This window comes from Centrocercus urophasianus, unplaced genomic scaffold (assembly GCF_019232065.1).
Source record: "Centrocercus urophasianus isolate 14NV4802_14NV808 unplaced genomic scaffold, USGS_Curo_1.0 seq_18, whole genome shotgun sequence".
NCBI classification, from domain to species: Eukaryota; Metazoa; Chordata; class Aves; order Galliformes; family Phasianidae; genus Centrocercus; species Centrocercus urophasianus.
Window position 1 is genome coordinate 10773730 of NW_024884733.1, and position 20631 is coordinate 10794360.

Sequence of the window (20631 nt, forward strand, 5' to 3'; positions counted from 1 at the left end):
CCTCTCTCAGCCTGGTTTCTCCCCCAGCCGCCCGGCACACCCCCCGCCCCCCTTCGCCCTCCCCGCTCCACCCGCCCGGAGACTCGCCCCCCCGCCCGCAGCCTCGCTTCGCGCCACCCGCTCGAGGGGCGCCGCGGGCGGCACTGCGCATGCTCCGTAGCGCGACCGTGGGGTTGGGGGCGGCGGGGCAGAGGGGACTCCGCGCCCCGGGGACAGGATACGCCCGTCGGCGTCCCCCGGGTCGCTCCCGCACGGCGGCTTCCCGTTCCCTAAGCTCCCCTTCGGGAGAGCCGGTCCTCGCCGACACGGCACTCGAAAGTGCCGTGGGCGGCCGGTGTGCCGCCACCGAGGCGGAGGGCGGTGCCGTGGGCGGCCGGGGGTGCGTCGCGATTGGCCTCCGGGCGGCGGCTGCCTTGTCAGTTGGGCGCAGGGGTGGCCCCGGAGCCGCTCGCCCAGCCCTCTGACGGGATGAAGCCTTTAGGGGGATGCGGCGCTCCGTGCATTTTGATTAAAGCCCCTCGTCTCCCTCCAGTCTGAAGGCAGGGCACCGGGGAGCACGGGGCGGAGGGGCCTGCACGGGGCCGGGCGAGGGAGAGAGAATCCCTTCGGTGTGTCACGTATGGCTCTATAGGACAAATCATCTCTGGGAATATTGTGGAAAGGACGGAGTATAAGTTGAAGGCGCCCAGGTTTAACTCACGCTCGCGGGCGCGCAGCATGAAGATGCAGAGGTGGTCCACGCGGTGGAAAACGAAAAGGTGGCCCCGGGACTCGGCCGTGACCGTGCTCATCACCCTCGCTGTCCTTCTCCAGGCTGCCGAGGTCAGAGGAGGTAAGGAAACGGACGCGCCGCGGCCGCCGCTCTTCCCCCGCGTCGGGGAAGAGATCCGAGGCCAGGCCAGGGCTGTCAGAACGCCTCTGCTGCCGGGGCGAGGAGGAACCCTGAGGGCTCGGGCCCGGGGCGCGGACCCTTCCGAGAGCCCCTGGGACCGCGGGTGCCCGCTCGGAGCCGCCCGTCCCACCTCAGCGCCGCTCTGGGCTCAGCGCCGCCGAGGGGATGCGCTGGCAGGACGGGATGGTGAAACAAATACGCGTTGCGCTGAGCGATTTCCCGTCGTCCGGCACCCCGCTCGGTTTTTATAGAGTGTGCCTGCGATTTTCAGTTCTGTTGAACTTAGGTTCTTGACGCTGCTGAAGCTCACGAAGTTGTGGCAGAAATTGAGCGACAACCATCTGCCTCCTCGGAGAGGCGAGGAAGGGGAAAAGCTGGATGTGGAGACTCCTCTCGGATTTTCTCCTTTCCTCCCCTCGCCTGATTTTTCCTTTGCAAAGGCTCGCAGCGGGCAGGATGTTTTCCAGTGCGACTGAGTAGAAGTATGGCAGGGGCCCTTGGCAGCGAGGAGGGCAACCCCGCAGGTGGGCGCACGCTTGAAGGACGTGCCGGGGAGGATGGGGCCCAGCCCCGGGCTCCGCGCGGGCAGTGCTGCCGTCCCCAGCCTCCCTCCGCTCTGCCGCCTCCCGGGGGGGGGAGGAAGAGGGGGGGCGAGTGGTCCCTTAGGTGTCCGTGGACACGGTGGGTGCGGTGCAGCCCGCTAGCGACCTGCAGCAGATGAAGGACACAGAGGCAGCCCCCGCAGAAAGAAAGGGAATCTCTGCCCCCAGGCACGGCTCGGCCCTCGGGTACCGCCGCGCCGTCCCGTCCGGTGCGCTGCGATTTTGTGAGCTGAGCTCGCACATCTGCGGAGCTGCGATGCGTGAGCAGTGGCGGCAGGAGCCCCTTCGCCTCCTGCCGGGCTGGAAACGCTGCCCGTCTTCCTCCCTCCTTCATTCGTCCCGCAGGCGCTTGTGGGGGCCAACCTAGCTGGGTCTGAGGATTTCATTTTTCTGTGTGTCAGACACAGAATCATAAAATCATAGAATGGCTTGGGTTGGAAGGGACCTCAAGGATCATCAAGTTCCAACCTCCAACATCTATGAAGGAGTTTTAACTCTCCACCAATGAAGTTTTAACTTTTAGGCTTTTTTATTATTATTACTTTCACGAAGTATTTCTCGGTGTGAATCTCCACTTTCTGAATCAACGGGTGTCCTAATGGCAGCTCAGCAAGGTGATCGGGGTCTCCGTTGAAGCCCTTTATACCTGGTCACAACCTTGGCGGTGTCACCTCCGTCAGGGCTTCTGCCCCCTGCTGGCCCCATTTCTGCCAGAGATTTGTAGGGGTCAAATTTCATCCTCGCTGCAGTTCCACGGACTCCAGTGGAGTTATGCTGAGGATGAATTAATCTCGCAGAGCTTCAAAGATTTGGTTCTCCGTTACTATGTCAAAACTAAATTTATTGAAGAAGAAATGCCGTATAGAAAGGCATGATAGATTTTGATGTTTTATGTCACTTTCCTGTGAGCACAGTAGAAGTCACTCTGGTGAGCAAGATTTATGTAGATGATCTTTTCACGTTGTGTTGACACAAATGAAAAGTTGAATGAAAATCTAAACCCAAGCAGCCTGGAAAGCAAACAATCAATCAATCAAACAAACAAACAAAACCCCAGAAGTTAGCTGGTACTTCCTTAAAAATTTTCAACATTGAGCACATTGATAGGTTTTTAGGTTTTATGTTTGGTAACTATTTTAAAAATCCTTTCCTCTAGTCCTCTGTATAAAAGAAGCTTTGGAAAAAGTGCTTCAGGCTTCTCATGTTTATAGGGGCATTCTGAAGAGAAATTACTGCTTGCACTTTTAGCAAATACAGTGTGCCATTTACGTAGAGATGCAGGGAGCTGTCTGTGCAGGGCTTGATCTGTTACTGAAGTCAGAGTATTTCCACTGGCTACCAAGAGAGAAGAATTTGGCACAATTTCCCTGATAGAGTATGAGGGAGATACTTCAGTGTTGTCTTTTGCCTATTCTACTCTTCCTTAAAGTAGTTTAGAGATAAAATAGGACATAAAACCTCACATTTGAAAGTTGGAGAGGGAAACTACTCAGATAGAATAGAATACTGCAGTGGGGAAACAATATGACTAAGTGCAAATGCTGCAAGTTTTGACCAGGGTAAAATATGAATCATAGCCCTTATAAAATCTATTACATTAAATCCTGTATTCTTTAATTCTTTTCATAAAATGCCACTTTGTAAAGAAACGTAAAGAAAATTTCTTTATGTATTTGTATAAAGTATTAATTATACATCAGCGACTTCTTAAGACAGCAGAATCTTTTCCATTCAGAAAAACCTCAAAAGATTCCTAAAATTCTTGACTTTTTTTCAAGTTGCTTTATTTAACATAGAAAAGAAATGGAAGTATGAGGTGTCATCCACAGAGTCGAGAAAGGAGGTGTGAAGATCTGCTTATTTCTTCTTTAGAAGGGTTATAGAAATGAGAAGGAGCGGAATGGAAAAGCTAGTGACTCATATTTGGTCAGCTCAGTGCCCACCAGCACTTAAGCAGCTCTTTTTAGAAAATATTTTTGCTTTAGGACTCGCCAAAAGTCAACAGTATTCAGTATTTTAAAAGACATCCTTTGATTTCCTTTCCCCTTCCTCACCTTTTAATACTAAATCTATTGGTAATGTGTTGGAATGAATAAACTCATTTAGTCAAAATGGCATGGCTTCAACACTATAAATTTTTGTAAGGCTCTGGCATCAATGCACTATTGTGATTCTGATTTAATTTTCATGGGCAAGAAATGAAAAATTAGCCTTTTTATTATTTATAAGCTTTTTCAATCCAGCTCTGAGTGCAAAAAGATTTAAGATTTCTTACTGAAAATGGGACTTTAAAGCTGTATAAAGAAAAGATACTTTCTGTGTGAGTGGCAAGTAGATTGGCTCCTAGTATACCGTAAATGCTTTTTACAGTCATCTTAGGAAGTACAAAGGTTCCTTGTGCTTCCCCTGGATGGGCTTGAAAACTAACAGGAGTTCTAGGTGCAGAAGGATTGGAGAACTGGGTCCACTAGTACTGGCAAAAAGACAGTTTTCTTTGTGGGCTCAGTATTGATATTTAATTGCAATTGCTTAGTAAGTAACCCCGGGAAGATATGGATCTGTTTATTGAATGAAAACTGTTTGCTGTATCTGATTACTCTAAACCAGTAAAGAAAAGGTGTCCCTAAAGTAGAAAAGGATTAATCTCTTCTCAGAACTGTTACTGGTATGACACTTCTAACTGATTCACTTTTAATATTGAAATAGAATGTGAAACACTTTCATCATTTTTTTTTAAATTTCACAGTGAAATAGCTATTTTTGTGTTAATTTTGGTTTAACAAAATGCCATGATCCTTCAGAAGCAGGAAGCAAAGAGAGGTTTCTCAGACAAAATATAGACAAAAATGATTAAATCAAAGGGAGATTTGGCTAGATTGTACTAGTGATCCTAGCTGAAGTTTTTTCTGAGTCCCAGGGATCAGCAGGTGAAATGGTCCTCTCTTCCCAGTGTAGAGCAAACGAGACTTGCATGCATATGTCTGTTTTACTGTATTATTAACATTTTAAAAATTATTTTTTGGGTAAAATAATTATATAAACATCACCAGCAGCCATCTGGTGGAAGAATGACTGGTATCGTGTCGCACATTCTCTAGCGTATGAATCTTTGCATTTAATTTAGAAAAAGACCTCTCAAGGATCTCAGAAAGAACTATTCAGACTGCAGGCTGTGCAGAAAAAAAGTTGCTGCACATTTCTCAACTTCAGTTTTGCGTGTACCTATTAAAAAGGGATTGTTACATATTCATTATTGCAGTTGTCTTGCTCAAAGATACTTCATCTCCTCCAAATGTGGCCCTTAATTCCAACAAGGCTGCAGCATAATAACAGAGCAGTGACATTTCTGCTGAAGTTACACCTAAAACACACTGGAGCGATTATGTCTCTCCTGGATTTGTCTTATTCAGTGGTGAACAATAGGATTTCCATCTGCCAGCAAGATAAAGAAGTTGCGTCTCTCTGTAGAGTTCTCCGCTTCTTTTTAGAAATCCTCCTAGCACTGATTCAGTTATAATTGTTCTGAATATTTGCTGATAATATGGGGGAATAAACTAAGCAGAGCTTGGGTGGAATCTCTAGTCCTGCAAGACTGCGAAGTCTCATGTAATGACACAGATTTGCCCTCTGGCTGGACACAGCAGATGGCAGTTGCTTGAAAGGACACTCATGCCTGTTGCAGTGGCTTATAACTGTACTGCTCAGTATTAAATACCAAGTTTACAGACTGTAAATGTAAGGATTAATTGCTGACTGTTACAACAATAGTAATAGAATGTGACAGAACTTAAATTCTTTTTAACACATTATCACACATAAAGGGTTGTAAAAATCTTTGTGAATTCTAAGGCTGGGACTTATGTCAAAGTGTTAATGCAAACAGTATGTGAAGTAGATATTATTTGGCAGAGCTGATACTATGGAAGCAAAGTATTTGCTACAAAGCAAATTGAAAGATGTGTTATAAAGTACGATTAAAAACTGAAGATCCAGATCCTGCTACGAATAACAGCACTAGCAGCCTGCAATTTAAATCAACTGCAGTTATAAGTCAAATTGTTGTCACTTTATGATAGTGTTACCATAGCTTATGCTTTTACTCCATCTGTTTCCTCATCTATGTGTCTATTCAAAATATTTTAGTAATCTGGGAGGTTTCAATCAAGCATTCATAGTTTAAAAAAAAAAAAAAGAAAGAAACAGTCAAAGTTTTACAACCTCGCTTTCTGCTTAAGCAGAACTGCAAGTATCAGTAGGGTACAGAACTAGGACTAGCTTCCTTGGCTTGCTGTCAAATGGGAGATTATGTCTTTGACAACAATGAAAGTATGGTGAATTTCTGAGTTATACGGTTAAAAATCATTTAGTTGTTTCTCTATGAAATTAAATAGGGTTACTTTGAATATTTTTATTTTGAATATTTTACTTTGAGTATTTGTAAATACTGACTCCAGCTGTTTCTGTTTGTCTTAACACATTCCATTGCTTATAGCTGAAAAATGTACATATGTGTGGTATTTGAAAACTACTGTTTGTCAAGAGATATTTTTGAAGTCTATTAGGATGATTTCTAAATAATTTTAGCAACTTTAGCTTTTGCTTAAGTGGCCTCAGTCTCTTTCATTTTTAATTGCTGAGAGCATACCTTGTCTCTTCCTGTCTACTTTCAAAGAAGGTTTTGCTTTAAGCAATGAAAAGTATAGGAAGCAAAAATGAAATGTCAGCCTCAAAATCTAGGTTATATTCTAGAGCTGTGTAAAATAACAAAACCAAGAAAGAACAATTCTTAATTCTTGCTGAATATTTTAGTTTAAATGAGCCTGCAAGCGTATTCATCAAAGTCATCTGGTGCTTGGACTGCAAGAAAGCACTGCTTGGATTACAGAGACCAGAGCCTGAAGTGAGAACTTAAAAGTGACTGTATTTGAACAACTGGGAAGCTCAGTGAAGCATCTTGGTTAAAATGTGCTTTTGAATTCCTGCCCTTGGGCATTTATTTCAGTATTAATGCTTAACAGATGAAGAACACAGAAAAATAATAATAATTACTTATGCGTATTTAAAAGATACCCATCATGATTGCCCACAGTGACAATAATTAAAATATGCAGTGATAAAAACATGAATGAAGATACTTCCACTGCTTTAGAAATAGCACAGATTTCTAGTAATAGATGTCTCTTGTGCTGTGTCCTACAGTTCATAAGACTAAGGTCAGCACGTCTACATTGTAACACTGCCAGGGAAGACTTTCTTGCAGGTCATTCATTCATCATTCAGAGCATTTGTTGTTATTTATGTTTTAGAACATTTAGGTCTGTCTGGTCAACTAAATTGCTTGCCGTTGTTGACAGAATCAGAAACTGGCCTAATAATCTGGGATAAGGAATGCAAACAGGAAAAGTTATCAGATTTCACAGTAGAAGAACTGCTGAAACAGTTTGACAAATGGTGCCTAGATAAAAACTATGTAGAAGAACTTTGACAAAAGCTGTATTTAAGACTTTAAAAAAACAAACAAAACAAAACAAAAAATTGACTTATCCCTATTTCTGGCCTGAAAGCACTGTTCTGAAAGGTGAGCAGCAGAAAGCAAAGACCAGCCATTTTTGTTGTTGTTGTTGTTCACAAAAGTATTTTCAGTTCTTACATTAATTTAGCTCTTAGCTTCCTAATGAACGCCAGCTGGATACCATAATCGTGGCAGTCCTTAGAGTGAGCACTTATGAAAATTAAAAATTTAAGAAAAGTCACTAACTGTTGTTCATTATACCTTTAATAAGAAACATGGATTCGAAACAGAGGAGCAGCCAGTACCTTCTATTTGAGTTCCTAAATATACACATAGGAATCTAACCATAAGATGTCCTATTTTGAAAATCTTGTCCACAAATATTATAAGAAGTCCTTTCATCAGTACCCACTAAATATGCATATTTTAGCCTACCAGGCTGTAATAGCTGCTACTCTTTAAATGATCTATCACAGCAAGAAAAAAAGTGGACTAAACTTAAAAAAAAAAAAAACAAACAACAACACAATTTAGAATGGAAGATGAATGTTTCGACACTCTTTAGTTTTGCAGTGGTTCTATTGGAACAGATTACTGGCAGAATGAAACAATTCCATGCAAAAATATGAAGTAATAGTGCTTTAGAAACATTTGTCTTCCTAAATTTCTCAGATAATGCTCTTTTACTGATGCAGATGCACCCCTTTTCTTCTACTCCAGGGTTGTATCTCACCAATTATGAATTACTGATTGTAATTCTTACAGGCTATTTCCGGGATAATTCCTGATAACTCTTCACTTTTGCATTAATTAAAAGAATGGTATTACTGAAGAATAACGGTAGGTCAGGAAGAAAGCCCATAGTGTTTATTATATATGAAAAAGGAAAAGTCATGTTTGCTAATGTTACTGAAAGCATAGCAAACTGTAGCACACTTAGTTTCCTAAGATTTATCTATAAATAAATAATACTTTCTCTATTTTCCCTGTTTAGTCTTATTATTATTTGCATTTACAGTATGTTCACCAGCAAGCATCTTGGAGTATCTTATAAATGTAGGTTAAATAGGGAAGGATCATTGTGCCTGGGCTGTCTCATAAAATTAAGAGCCTAAAACTCAGGAGTTATCAGAATAAAATTTAAATATAATAGGATTTTGACCTCTAGTCTTCATTAGGCTCTTGAACAGAAATATATATACTTTTAATTCTAAATGACTCACCGTCTCAACAATTTCTTGTGGGAATTGAGTAGCCAGAAGTTGCCACAACAGTCACTTTCCTGTCAGTCCTTTTAGGCTGATGGCTATCCTTCCTTCTGAAATTACAGAAGCTGATTGTTTTTCTTTACAAACCCTGTCTTCAATAAAAATCTCCTGAACTGTTTGGTCCTTGGTCACCATCACCATTAACTGCAGTTAAAAATTATTTGCTGTACAGTTCTTGGACAGAGAACAGATGTCAGATTTCATGTATCCTACTTAAAAACGTGCAGGGCTATCTTCAATGCTCACTGAAGCTGCTAAGTGGCTTGCAGCCCATTATATTTTGAACAGAAAAAAACTCAAGGTGTGGGACTTTTTTGTTTATAGGGACAATTGTCCATTCTGACTTTCTTAGTTTTCTCTAAAGGGATAATTATATTCACTCAAAAAAAAAAAACCTCTTGACAAATAATTTCTTTTCAGTGTACACCTGCTCCAAGACTGCTGAGTACCACTTTGTGCATCTGTGATAGGATCACTATAGATGTTTAGAATCTTGAGATCTAAGATATGAAATCATAAGAGAAATCCTTGTTTATGATGAACTGCAACGGTTCATGGAACTGACCTATAAACTGCTTCTCAGTAGAAGTTTATGTAGGAAAAGATGGTTATCTTATAACCAATTAGCACATATAAGTTAAAAAGAATTTTGGGGGAATCACTACATAAGTATGCTGAGAATTTATTTTTCTGCAAATAATTTTAGTAGCAGAGTGTCCAGGTCATCTTCCATCAAAGAAATTAACCCAACACAGAATTTGTCAAGTTGTGACAGCAGCAGACTCAAATTTCCAGTAAGAAGCTGTGAATGGAAGCTGATAAGTATGGGAAGAAACAGGAGCTGAAGTGGTCCTCATGCTTAAGTGAAAATTGATAGAAACACATCAGCTTTTAAAAGAGATTTGGGATAGAAACACATTGTACTTACATGAACCAGTACAGTTCTACTTGCAGTGTGTGTTAATTGCTTAACATTAACATACCTAAAATACACATTATTGTCACTCAATAGATTTATATGTGTTATATACTACGTATTATATTTATGTATTATGTTGCATTATTTATGATTTTTTCTTATATTAATTATTTATATATTATTTAAGTAAGCCTATACAGTAAACCTCTTTTTGTTTTGGATCTTTGCTGCAGCTGGTCAGTAGTTAGAAATTGTAATGAAGCATCTGCTGTAAATCAAAATCTTTACTTAACTATTTATTTCTATGGAAACTACCACAAAGAGCACAGTAACTATTTGAATGGGGAAATTCTCATCTACAAAACACTGTTTTTCAGATCACTTTCATCCTCATATATTTATATACAGAATTTGAATGACGGCTGCTGAAGCACAAACAATAAATTTTATTACCTATCACTAAGATATTGTTTGCCATGATCTTAGTTACAGCAAGGGTATTTATTTATAAATTAGGAAAAGATTAAATACCATTCATTTAATTACCACCTGCCATTGCATTTAAAAAAAGCCAAATGTTATCTACCAGCTTTGACCATACCAAGGCAAACTGTCTTGATAAATACAACTTGACCCTGTCTTGTGATTCTTGTGCTTTTACCTAGAGTTATGTGGGCACCTATCAGAAGCTTTTCCATAGGTAGACTTGATCATGCTGGGCATTAATACAGTAACTAGGGTAATTCCTTAAACAAGTAGGCTTATATCATATGTTGAATAAATCATCACCACAGACTGTCTATCCAAAGTATTTCAGTCTGTCTTTTTGCACAGTTTCTCAGTCTTTCATTCCTCTTATATGATAGTCTATATTATTATTACCCTTGAGCATCCTCCATGAGCAGTTTCAACCAAAATAAAGGTAGAATCATATTACCTAAGAGATACTAGCTATGATTATGAGGATGATGCATTTTAGAGTTAATTTCCATTTAGAGATTGTGGAATGGAATTAAGTGAAAGCTGTATTTCTAACTATGACAATATAATCAACATGTAGTCTAGTTTTTTAAAGGTTCTGTTCAATCTATGATTTTGTATTTTTAAAAGATGTGATTATTAAAGCGTTGAATGTAAAGCACTGCCATAGGATTTAAAGTAAATGTATCATTGTATGTATAGGAAGTCTAGTCTTCAAAATGCTAACAAAAAACCTGCAACAAAAAAACGTATTAAGTTTGCCTCATGTAATTCATTATCATAATGTATCCTGACCTTGCAGTATTACACTGTGATCTGGGATCCAGTTTACAGCTAATTAGCCCCACTGAGTTCTAGGTGCTTCTTATTCACTTAGCAGGACCAGATCAGAAACCATTTATTATGCTCAGTTATTTGCTGCTTTCCTTTTAATTTTTTAAAAGGGAGATGCCAGCAGAGGTGGATTTTCTTCTTACTTAACATGCTTTTACACATATTTTGGTATAATTTAAACTGGCTTAGAAGTTCTTATGTTTCTGCCAATCTAGTTCTGTCTTGCTCTTTTTTTATTCCACAGGAAGTAAATAGAAACCTTAGGGTGGGGAAAGAAAGCAAAGGAAGCTTAAATATAGTCTATGTCTTACATTTAATATGAACCAAATGTTCTTATCCGTACCAGTATAAGTGTGAAAAGTTCACTGGGTGAGTAAAGGTACTTCAGTCATACTGCAGTAATGAAGAACAGAATTAAAAGTTACAAGTGGGTGGCAATCCTGCCCATGGTGGGGGGTGGAATTTGATGGCCCCTTCCAACCCACGCTGTTCTATGATTCTATGATGTTGTTTCAGGTGCTGAGGTAGTACACAGCTAAAATTTTCTTGTACTGTCACGTTTTTGAAAACTATGAAATTATGCTGGAGCTATCTGATTAACAGTATGGTATACTGAAAGATGATAAGACACTTAGGATCATAGCTCATACACCTCTCTGTTCTAAAAATGTGATTTCTGAAGGATTCTCCTTAATCATTCCTGAAATCCCAGCACTTATGAACTGTTTTTCTCTGGCTACTATTGCATAGTCTGTTAGTGGCAGTGAAAGCTGCACTAACAGTCTCTTTTTGACTTTTGTTTTTCAAAATAAGGATAGATACTATTGATATTCTCACTGTAGTATTTAATGAGAAGAATGACCACTTGCAGTTGGTACTCCATCATTGGAAACATAAAAGAGTGGAAGCTTGCATTTTGTTTGCAGCCTGATCCTCAGGAGAGCTTTGCCTGAAAAGTGCAGGTTCTGCTCTGGAGAAGATAGGCTTCTTTACATGGGCATGTACTCAGGATCTGCCTGGTTCGCCTGCAGGAGGTGGGCTTCAAGCATCAAGCCAGTGTGGCCATAAAGTCACTGCCTGAAGGGACTGACTTTCAGGATCTGGATCCTGTATTTTGACAAACTTATATTGTCCAGTTTTCAAAACTGATACATAAATTCCACAGGGAGAATTAACTGCACCCCAGAGACTGGTGAACAGAGCTTCCTCATTTTGTTTGTTTGTGGTCTATTTCTTCGCAATCTCAAATCTTAGTGCTAAGTCAGAAGGATGCAAAAGTATATCATTAATTTGCAGCTTTCTTCTCATCTGAGAAAACTATTAAGGGACATTATATTAGAGAGTAAAATAAATAAGTTCTTGTGAGTGGCCCTATGTCTGCTAATAAATTAGTGGTGTCCCTTATATGCAGGTCTTGGGTTGACACAGTAAAATGGGAGGTATTCCTTTGAGAGCAGCTCTCATACAAATTGTAATCCTAATTTGAGTTTCATACAAACAGGCAAACAGCGTGGCCTTGATACTGTTTGTGGCTGCTACTTATTGTTTCATCCCAGCAATTATGTGGGAGAAACATGCTAGAGGAGAGATGGTTTACAGGAAGAGATGAAGCTCACAGGTCAGACTGACACTGAGCACTGCAGAACCTTACGAAACTGGCAGAGAGCAATCACGGTCTCCGTTGATAGCTGCTAGACTGTGTTCTTCCCTGAATTTGAGAGTCATCTTTCTACCTCTCTATCCTGGTCTTCTAAGCAGGTCAGTTGTTGGCTATGCAAACATATTTCTCATCCTCCTTTATACTTCAGACAGGATAATTCTAAACAGTTAGAATGTAAGTTCTGCTGTTTTCCAAGACCTGTTTATTTTTGGCTGGATTCCCAAATGTGTGAGCTTTGTGACTTATTAAGAGCAACTGCATTTAGTGCTTTCTGTAGAGGTCTTGTGTAGGTGATTTGAATGTGCATGGTGCACTTCTCAAGAATTTTGAGACTAATGCCATATCAGCCTGTCTGTAAATGTAAGGATAAATATAGGTGTTTATGGCTGTTCCAACTACATTTCCATATTTCCATAGTTTCAGTAAATGTAAAAAGTGTTGAAATTCACCAGAACAAAATTTCTAGTACGAGAGTATGTTTGCAGAAATCTAAATATACGACAGCTTGACACAGAAAAAAAGTAGAGGCAAAGTTTTAACACTGAGGCCCTATTTTCAGTGGCACTGGCAGCTATGAGACTTTCAGGCCTGAACTATAAGACAGGTTGCATCCTAATCTGATTTTAAAAATGGCGTACACAAGAATGTTGCAAAAATATTTGAGGAAGAGGCACAAAATCAGAAATCCTGTGTTTGGATGATGGATGAGTGTCAGGAGTTGGACTTGATGATCCTTCTGGATCGTTTTCCACAGGGGATAATAATGATTCTATGAATGAATGCTAAGTAGGTTTCTATGAAAAGCATGCTTTTGTAGAGAAGAATATTAGAATTTATGAATTCCTGTCTGCTTTTTTATTGGAGATGAACTGATTAATCTTTTTTTTTAAATTTATATGCCTTTTCTATTTAGAAACCACTGTAAACTGAGTAGTTTTTTGTTTTTTTTGTTTGTTTGTTTTTGTTTTTTTTTTTTACTGTTCATGAGCCTTGACTCACAGTTTGAGGAAATAAATATCACCTACAGACTTTTAACAAATGTTCATTTTTGTTATTTAGAATTTGTGGTTTGAACATTGCTCACTTTTATGATTCTGTTTTATGACTGGAAGTTTTTTAGCAGCAAAATCAGCATGAAGTAATGAATAATCTTGTTTAAGGATGAAGACTTTTCTAGCCAGCCTTTGTTCTAAAAAAAATAATGAAGAAAAATAATCTGGTACAAATTATATAAAAGACCAAAGAAAAAAGAATGTAGCAGTGGTTGACTTATACTTTCACTGAGTTTTCCAGTGACTGATTTAAATTAACTATAGATACTGCAAAAATAGCCATCAGCTATCAAAAACAATGTGAGTGTTCCTTCAGTAGCTTTAGAAATATGTTTACCTATAGAAAGAGCTTTATACGTACTAACATCCAGAGAAATAAGGCAGGTTTTTCAGAATTTGCTGACTACTGTAACTTTGCTTTCAAAATTGTTTGAACATATTGAATCTGTAGGACATTTTAAGTAACAGAGTTAGAGTAGGTGTGTACTATAGCATTTATTCAAATTGTATGTAGTATTAGCTTGTAATAAACATTTAAGAGTTGTATTTAACAGCATGATCAGATGAAAAAATTAAATGGAATTAAAATAAAAAAGTAAAGCTTATGGGCATTATTTGTGATTATGTTTTAAACCAGAAGAAGTTATGTACATTCTAGGCTGATTAAGAAAATTTCAAATCCTGTGTTATTCAAAGTTAGGTTTAACACATAGTTGACTTCGTCATATTTGGCAATAGAGGAAATAGAATAATAGAATCATAGAATCACTCAGGTTGGAAAAGACCTTAAAGATCATCAAGTCCAACCATGACCTGACTAAACTACCCTAACAACCCTCCGCTAAATCATGTCCCTGAGCACCACATCCAAAAGGTTTTTAAACACATTCAGGGATGGTTACTCAACCACTTCCCTGGGGAGACTATTCCACTGCTTAAAAACCCTTTCTGTAAAGAAGTTTTTCCTGATCTCCAACCTAAACTTCCCCTGGCTGAACTTAATGTCATTTCCCCTCATCCTGTCACCCGTCACCAGTGAGAAGATGCCTCAGTGAGGGAAATAATAGCAAAACTGGCTAGAAATAGTAAGAAAAAAGAATAAAGACAGATGTGTCCAAGAGGAACTCTAATTAGAATACCACTTTGCCTATGTTTTCACACTTTCGTTTGTTGCATGAAAGCAATCCTTTAAATAGTTGAATATGCATACACAATGAATTTCAGGGCTTAAGTTAGTATTTATCAACTTATAAAGTGAATACAAACAGAGAGTAAATTAACAATAGTCAATGCCACAGTGCATTTCAATGATATGTAGAAAGGTCGTATTTCCCAAATACATTACTCAGCTTTGATAGTCATGTAAGATTTTGTTTTTCCAGCTGTGGTGGTTATGAGTTTGTCAACAAGAAAGCTGCAGAAAAGTCCTAGTGGAGAAATGACCGGTTAAAATCATGTTTCCATTAAAGTATATATATATATCTTATATATATATCTCAGGGAAACCATTGTCTGTAGGGTGTATGAGAATCAACACCTGATTTTTTCTTCGGCAGAAAACATGTGCAGTAGGCAAACTATATACTGTCACTGCTTGCTTATTCAGTACTTGGCCCTTCTGAGGTGAACTTCCATTGATTAAAGATATTATTATTATTATTATTATTATTATTATTATTATTATTATTTACTTACAGAGTCAGTGGCACAGAGTCTGGTTGGAAACCTATAATTAGCAGTGCTCCCCAGAGGTCGGTGCTGGGTCTGGTCTTTTACAAAGCTGGGAGGAGTGGCTGGCAACCAGAAGGACATGCAGGCATTTAACAAGATCTAGACAGACTGGAGAGTTGGGCAGAGAGAAAGCCAATGAGTTTCAACAAGAGCAATAGTAGTCTTGCATCTGGGGAAAAATAACTGCATGCATCAGTGCAGATTAGGGCCTGACCTGGAAAGGAGCTCCGCAGAGAAGGATCTGGTTGTCCTGGTGATCAGCAGGTTGGCCATGAGCCAGCAGTGTGTCCTTGTGGCTAAGAAGGCCAGTGGTATCCTGGGGTACATTGAAAAGAGCATGGTCAGCAGTTTGGGGGAAGCGATCTTCTCCCCTCTACTTTGCCCTCGTGAGGACACATCTGGAGTGCTGTTTCCAGTTCTGGGCTCCCCAGTTCTAAAGAAGACAGCAGTCTCTTTGAAAAATTTCAGCAGAGGACGACAAAGGATGATAAAGGGCCTGGAGCATATCCCATGTGAGGAAAGGCTGAAAGATCTAGGACCCTTCAGTCTTGGAGAAGGCTGAGAAGCAATCTCATCACTGTTCATAGACTCAAATGCATGGGAGTCAAGTCTGTGGGATTGGACTCTTTTCAGTGGTGAGCAACAGTAGAAGCAAGGAGCAAAAACTGGAACACAGGAAATTCCATATTAAGGCAAGGAATACCTTCTTTACTGTCAGAGTGACAGAGCAGTGGAACAGGCTGCCCAGAGAGGTTGTGGAGTCTCCTTCTCTGGAGATGTTCAAGACCTGCCTGGATTTCTACCTGTGCAACCTGCTGGACTCAATTTCCAGAAGTCCCTTCCAGCCCCTACAATTCTGTGATATATTCCAAAACAATTTTGTAACAATCTCAGTGAAATAGTAGCTCTGAATTTCTTTGGATCTACAATTTTGAACTGTCAGACAACAAGCATAAATGCATTGTAGTTGGCACCTAAAGACAAGACAGTCCATTTGAATTTTGGCTTGAAAATAATGATACTCCTGAAACTGAAAAACCTCTTGCAACAGTACTGTCTAGGGTAGCAGCTCTGTTGAAAGGCTATAGAGCTTCACACAAACAGAAAGCTAAGCATCAATTGCATACCATGACTGTAAATAAGCCTAAAACATATTGACCTGCATAAAAAGGAGTGCAGACAGCAGACTAAGGCACAAAATTTTTCACTTTATTTGATTCAGCACTCATTAGACCATGTCTTGAATTCCCAGTGTAGGAAAGATAATGATAAACTGAAGTGTGTCAAGTAGGTGGCCACCAAGACAGTCAGAGAAGATGGTTGGGTGCCTTTTCTCTTTAAGGGCAGGTTAAGTAGCACAGGTCTTTCTTTTACTAAATTTCTAAGTAAAGATCTGATGAATGGCTTAATTCTGATAAATAGAAGACAAAACAATCCATCCCACTAACTTACTTTTTTTGGACTTCTGACTAAAGATGTTCCTTCTGAAAATTTAGTTGTTAAATAAAGATTGATCTAAATACATCCATTTCCTGGTGCTATTGTAGGTAGAAGACAAGTAACTCCCTAAACTTTGGCCGTTCTATGATTCTGTCTGTGCACTCCTTGCAGTCAAAACAGTTTTCTTTTTCTCCAATTGGAAAAGAGATAAGCTTCTTCCTTATGACATGGCATTTGAGAAAGCATTCATAAGAGTCAAAATATTTCCTAATGTTAGCAACTGTAGATTCAGCTACAAGATTAGTAGCTGAACGCTTCTGAAACTTTTGAAATTAGTTCTACTTCTAAGTTACTCAAGAAAATAATGTTATAAATTTAAATCACCAAATTTCCATGCCTTTGGAAAACTGTGATTTTCAATGAGTCAGGGTATTCATTTATCTGATCATAACATTTCTGTTAGATTTAATGAACCTTTACATATTTAAAAATTAATAATCCCGTTAAAAGAGCGTTCTGATGTAGGAGTTGTCTGCAGTAAATCAAACCAGGATGCAGTTACTGTTATGATTACACATGTGCTTTTGTAATGAAATGCATTTTCTTCTTAAAGTCTGCAAAGTGAGGAGATATAAGATGGTAACTTATTTTTTTTCTTTGTCAGCTGAACCAGTTGATGTGCTAAAAGTATTAGAATTTCATAATTCACCAGAAGGAGTATCAAGAACAGCAGGATTTTGCACTAACAGAAGAGATTCAAAAGGTTCAGATGTTGCCTACAGAGTTTCAAAAACTGCACAGCTCAGTGCCCCAACAAAGCAATTGTACCCAGGTAAGATTATCAGAAAGCTATTACTTTGTTAAATTATCTTACTGCCTGTCCATTTACGGTATCTAAAAATGCAGCATGTAGTCCATTGTCAGTACCACAAAATAATTCTGTTATCCCTAGAAGTGTGACTGCACACAAATGACAGGATGTGCTCTTAATCCATGGAATGAAGCTGTTTTTATTGGTTTCAGTGATAAAGCTTTTCAAATTCTGCATCACCAGTAGAACAAGTCTGTAAGCCACGTTACTCAGTTTTTCCATGATTTTATCTGAAGGAAAGCTTATTTGGTGGCTTTGGCATGCTTCCTCTAGATTCAGTAGAGCATTTAAAAGCAATTCTTTTTATGCTGGTAGAAATGAGTTGTGATTGGCCATTGCAATAAGTTATTTAAGAGTATCTGAGTATTTGGAGGACTTAACAAGGCTAGTTGTGGACAGCAAGTAATGTGATTCCATCTTCTCTCAAATTTCTCTAAAACGAAATAATCACATTTTGGAAGAAAATAATTGTACCTTGAAGAAAGGCTTTTACTCCATTAGTTTGCTGTCACTCTTCATTTGACCCAAACATATTGAGGAAAATGATTATAAGGATATTAAAAGAAATCCTGAAACATTTAATTTTCCTACTTTGATACATCACATACAGTTTGATTAAGTGCCTCTATAAACACAGTTGTGAGCAAAGAAAATACCTTTTTTCTCTTTTGAAGTTTCAGTCATATGGACATCAGCAAAGATAAAATGGTCAAATATTTATTACTTTCTAGCAATAATGCATTCCTACAGTGATATGGGAAACAACTACAAACAGTTCAAGCATATCTTGCATGTTCGTTTTAATTATCAATTCACTTTTTTTTTTTTTGGTAGAAAATCAAAGTAAAATTCACTAGAAAGATAAAATTTGTTAATTTTTAAAACATTTCAACAAAGTTACATGTAGTTAACAGAGCTCACCACTTAAAAGTACTATTCACTGAATGGCACTTGACAATTTACAATGCCTTACTGATATCGGTATGATTGTGTGTAGTTGTTATTTCAAGTAAGTAAGGGTGTCAGAATGGAGATTAGTCTTTCTTTAAAAGGTGCAAAATGATCCATTATACTGAAAAATTGCAGAAGCTGCACTGTGTAATTGTCATCCTTATGAGCTTTACAATGTGTATCCTTGAAGCCAAGTGCTGTGAGAAAAAAACTTTAAATGTTCATTTAAATACAACTGGACAGATTAAACTGACTTTGACTCATTGATGTTTAAAGGAGTTTAGAACAGCACAGGCACTTTGTGCTGAATGAAAACCTGAGTCTCAGAGAGCTTGGGTTGTCTTGCACTTGCTCATGAATGATATCGTAGCATGAAGAGGTGATCTGGCAGCTTCATTAATAACTGTTCACTTGATTCTTACTTTAATGCCAGAACAAATATTTACCTCATGTTGTTGGCTGACTTGTAAATTTCTATAGCCTTTGACAGCCTTAACTTAAGTATTCCTCTTATTGCTTTCAGTTTATGCATTACAACTTGGATGAGTTTGCTTGATTTCAGTGGCTTGTTGCAACATTTGTGTGTGCAAGAAGTAAATAAAAAGCACAGATCACTGATAATGTGAAAAGAAACTACCACAAAACTTTGCTTAATACAAGAAAAATGTCATGCCACCTTCTACTTCAGTAAAGAGCCTAGAAACAATTTTTAGGAAGTGATTATGACAATTGCTTCCTTTTAAGTCCTGCAAGACAGACATCCTCTCCCCACCACAAGAAATCCTTCATTTTCATAGAATATTCTTATAGATACTTGGATGTGTCTGTCCCTTTTTCTTAGCATGAAATTTCTTCATTTCTTTCTTAATGATAGTGAAAAGACAACATGTGAAAACCAAGGTTGAGTTGTGAGATGCCATTTTAGCTAAACAAAATGAGTTGTAATCCATCCTATGCTTGCTTACACCTAATTCGTATAACTCATCAGAGAGTATAGGTTAGCTTCTAGCTTCTAGAGAACTAATGATAAAAGCTGAGAGCATCAATAAATTCATCATTTAAAAATAGAGCTAATAATATTCACCAACCAGAGAACAACAGACACTGATTTCACTGATTGGAAGACATTGTGCAATTGTAAAAGTAACTGTTGAGAATTTTGTCGTACTGATTATTTGTCAGTTATTAAATATCTTTTACAAAAGAGTATATAAATGACAGGAATGTACGTCCAGAAATACCCAAAGATTTTTTTTAGCAATTTTCCTCCAATTTTTTTTTTGTATTATTTTTTGTATTGTCCAAATAGAACATGAATAACCAAGAAATTTAGTAGTTTAGAAGGCTTTGATATCTGTTCCAGTTGAATGTCCAAAACCTGCATATGCATAAAATTTAACATTCAATTTCTGTTAGAAAGTTATTTATTTTTTGAATTTTAAGATGAACAGTGCAGGAATATTACTTATATTCACACAATGTATGTGCAAAATCTGGAAATATTATGTCGCTGCAGTGATAACGGGAACTACTGAACAAAGTAAGAGTCATCTTTAGTTATCTTTCTAAAACTCATAAGTTCTTTTGATAGGATATAACCCGAATGAAGAGCACATGCCCAGAATAGATGTACACATCACCTGCCTTAAGCATTTTCTCATCAGTTTTTAAAATCATTTTTAATGATTTAAAAAGTTAAGTTGTACATGTTAAGAATTAAAGAAAGACCACAGTTACAAGAGAGAGCAAACATTTTCTTATGGTAGTTTTCTCTATATTCATTTTGAATAAACAAATGAAAAAACAGATTATATATAGGATCCTCTTAGAGAAAAAATTAAATGACCATAGGGTAGTTACAGAATTTGTAACAGTATACTTTGTTCTCTTTGCAGATGGAGATTTTCCAGAAGATTTTTCAATATTGATGACAGTAAAACCTAAAAAGGGCATTCAGTCCTTCCTTCTGTCTGTCTACAATGAACAAGGAATTCAACAAATAGGTGTTGAAGTTGGAAGATCCCCTGTCTTCCTCTTTGAAGACCAAAATGGAAAGCCTGCCCCAGAAGACTATCCTCTTTTCAGAACAGTCAACATTGCTGATGGCAAGTAAGTGCAAAATTTTAAGGTGGAAAAAAAAAAAATAAAATCACAGAACATCATATAATGGTCTTTCCAAATAGGTACTGCAAATAATTAACTAATTATGAACAATTTCCATATAGTTGAACTGCTGTGGTACAAAATCAGAGGAGCTTTGAAACGGAACACAACTCCAGCCTGAAATGGAGTACAGAGCCACCAATAAAACCAAACTTCTCTATTTCTATGAATTATGAGGAATTCATAGTGAGGAATTAGTGAATGAGGAAATAGCCATGGAAGGTAAAAGTAAACTAAAGAAGACTCTTGCCGTTTT

General features: G+C 38.4%; 1 protein-coding gene across 3 annotated transcripts in view; it reads left to right on the top strand.

The window, feature by feature from the left end:
• Nucleotides 1–632: 632 nt before the first annotated feature.
• COL11A1 (collagen type XI alpha 1 chain) overlaps nucleotides 633–20631 on the top strand; it is a 131537-nt gene continuing 111538 nt past the window's right edge. For all 3 annotated transcript variants that reach the window (XM_042820216.1, XM_042820218.1, XM_042820217.1), the window contains exons 1-3: nucleotides 633–832; nucleotides 17055–17222; nucleotides 20108–20321. In XM_042820216.1, coding sequence (XP_042676150.1) covers nucleotides 718–832; nucleotides 17055–17222; nucleotides 20108–20321 — 497 coding nt within the window. In that variant the 5' untranslated portion in view covers nucleotides 633–717. The remainder of the gene's footprint in view (nucleotides 833–17054; nucleotides 17223–20107; nucleotides 20322–20631) is intronic.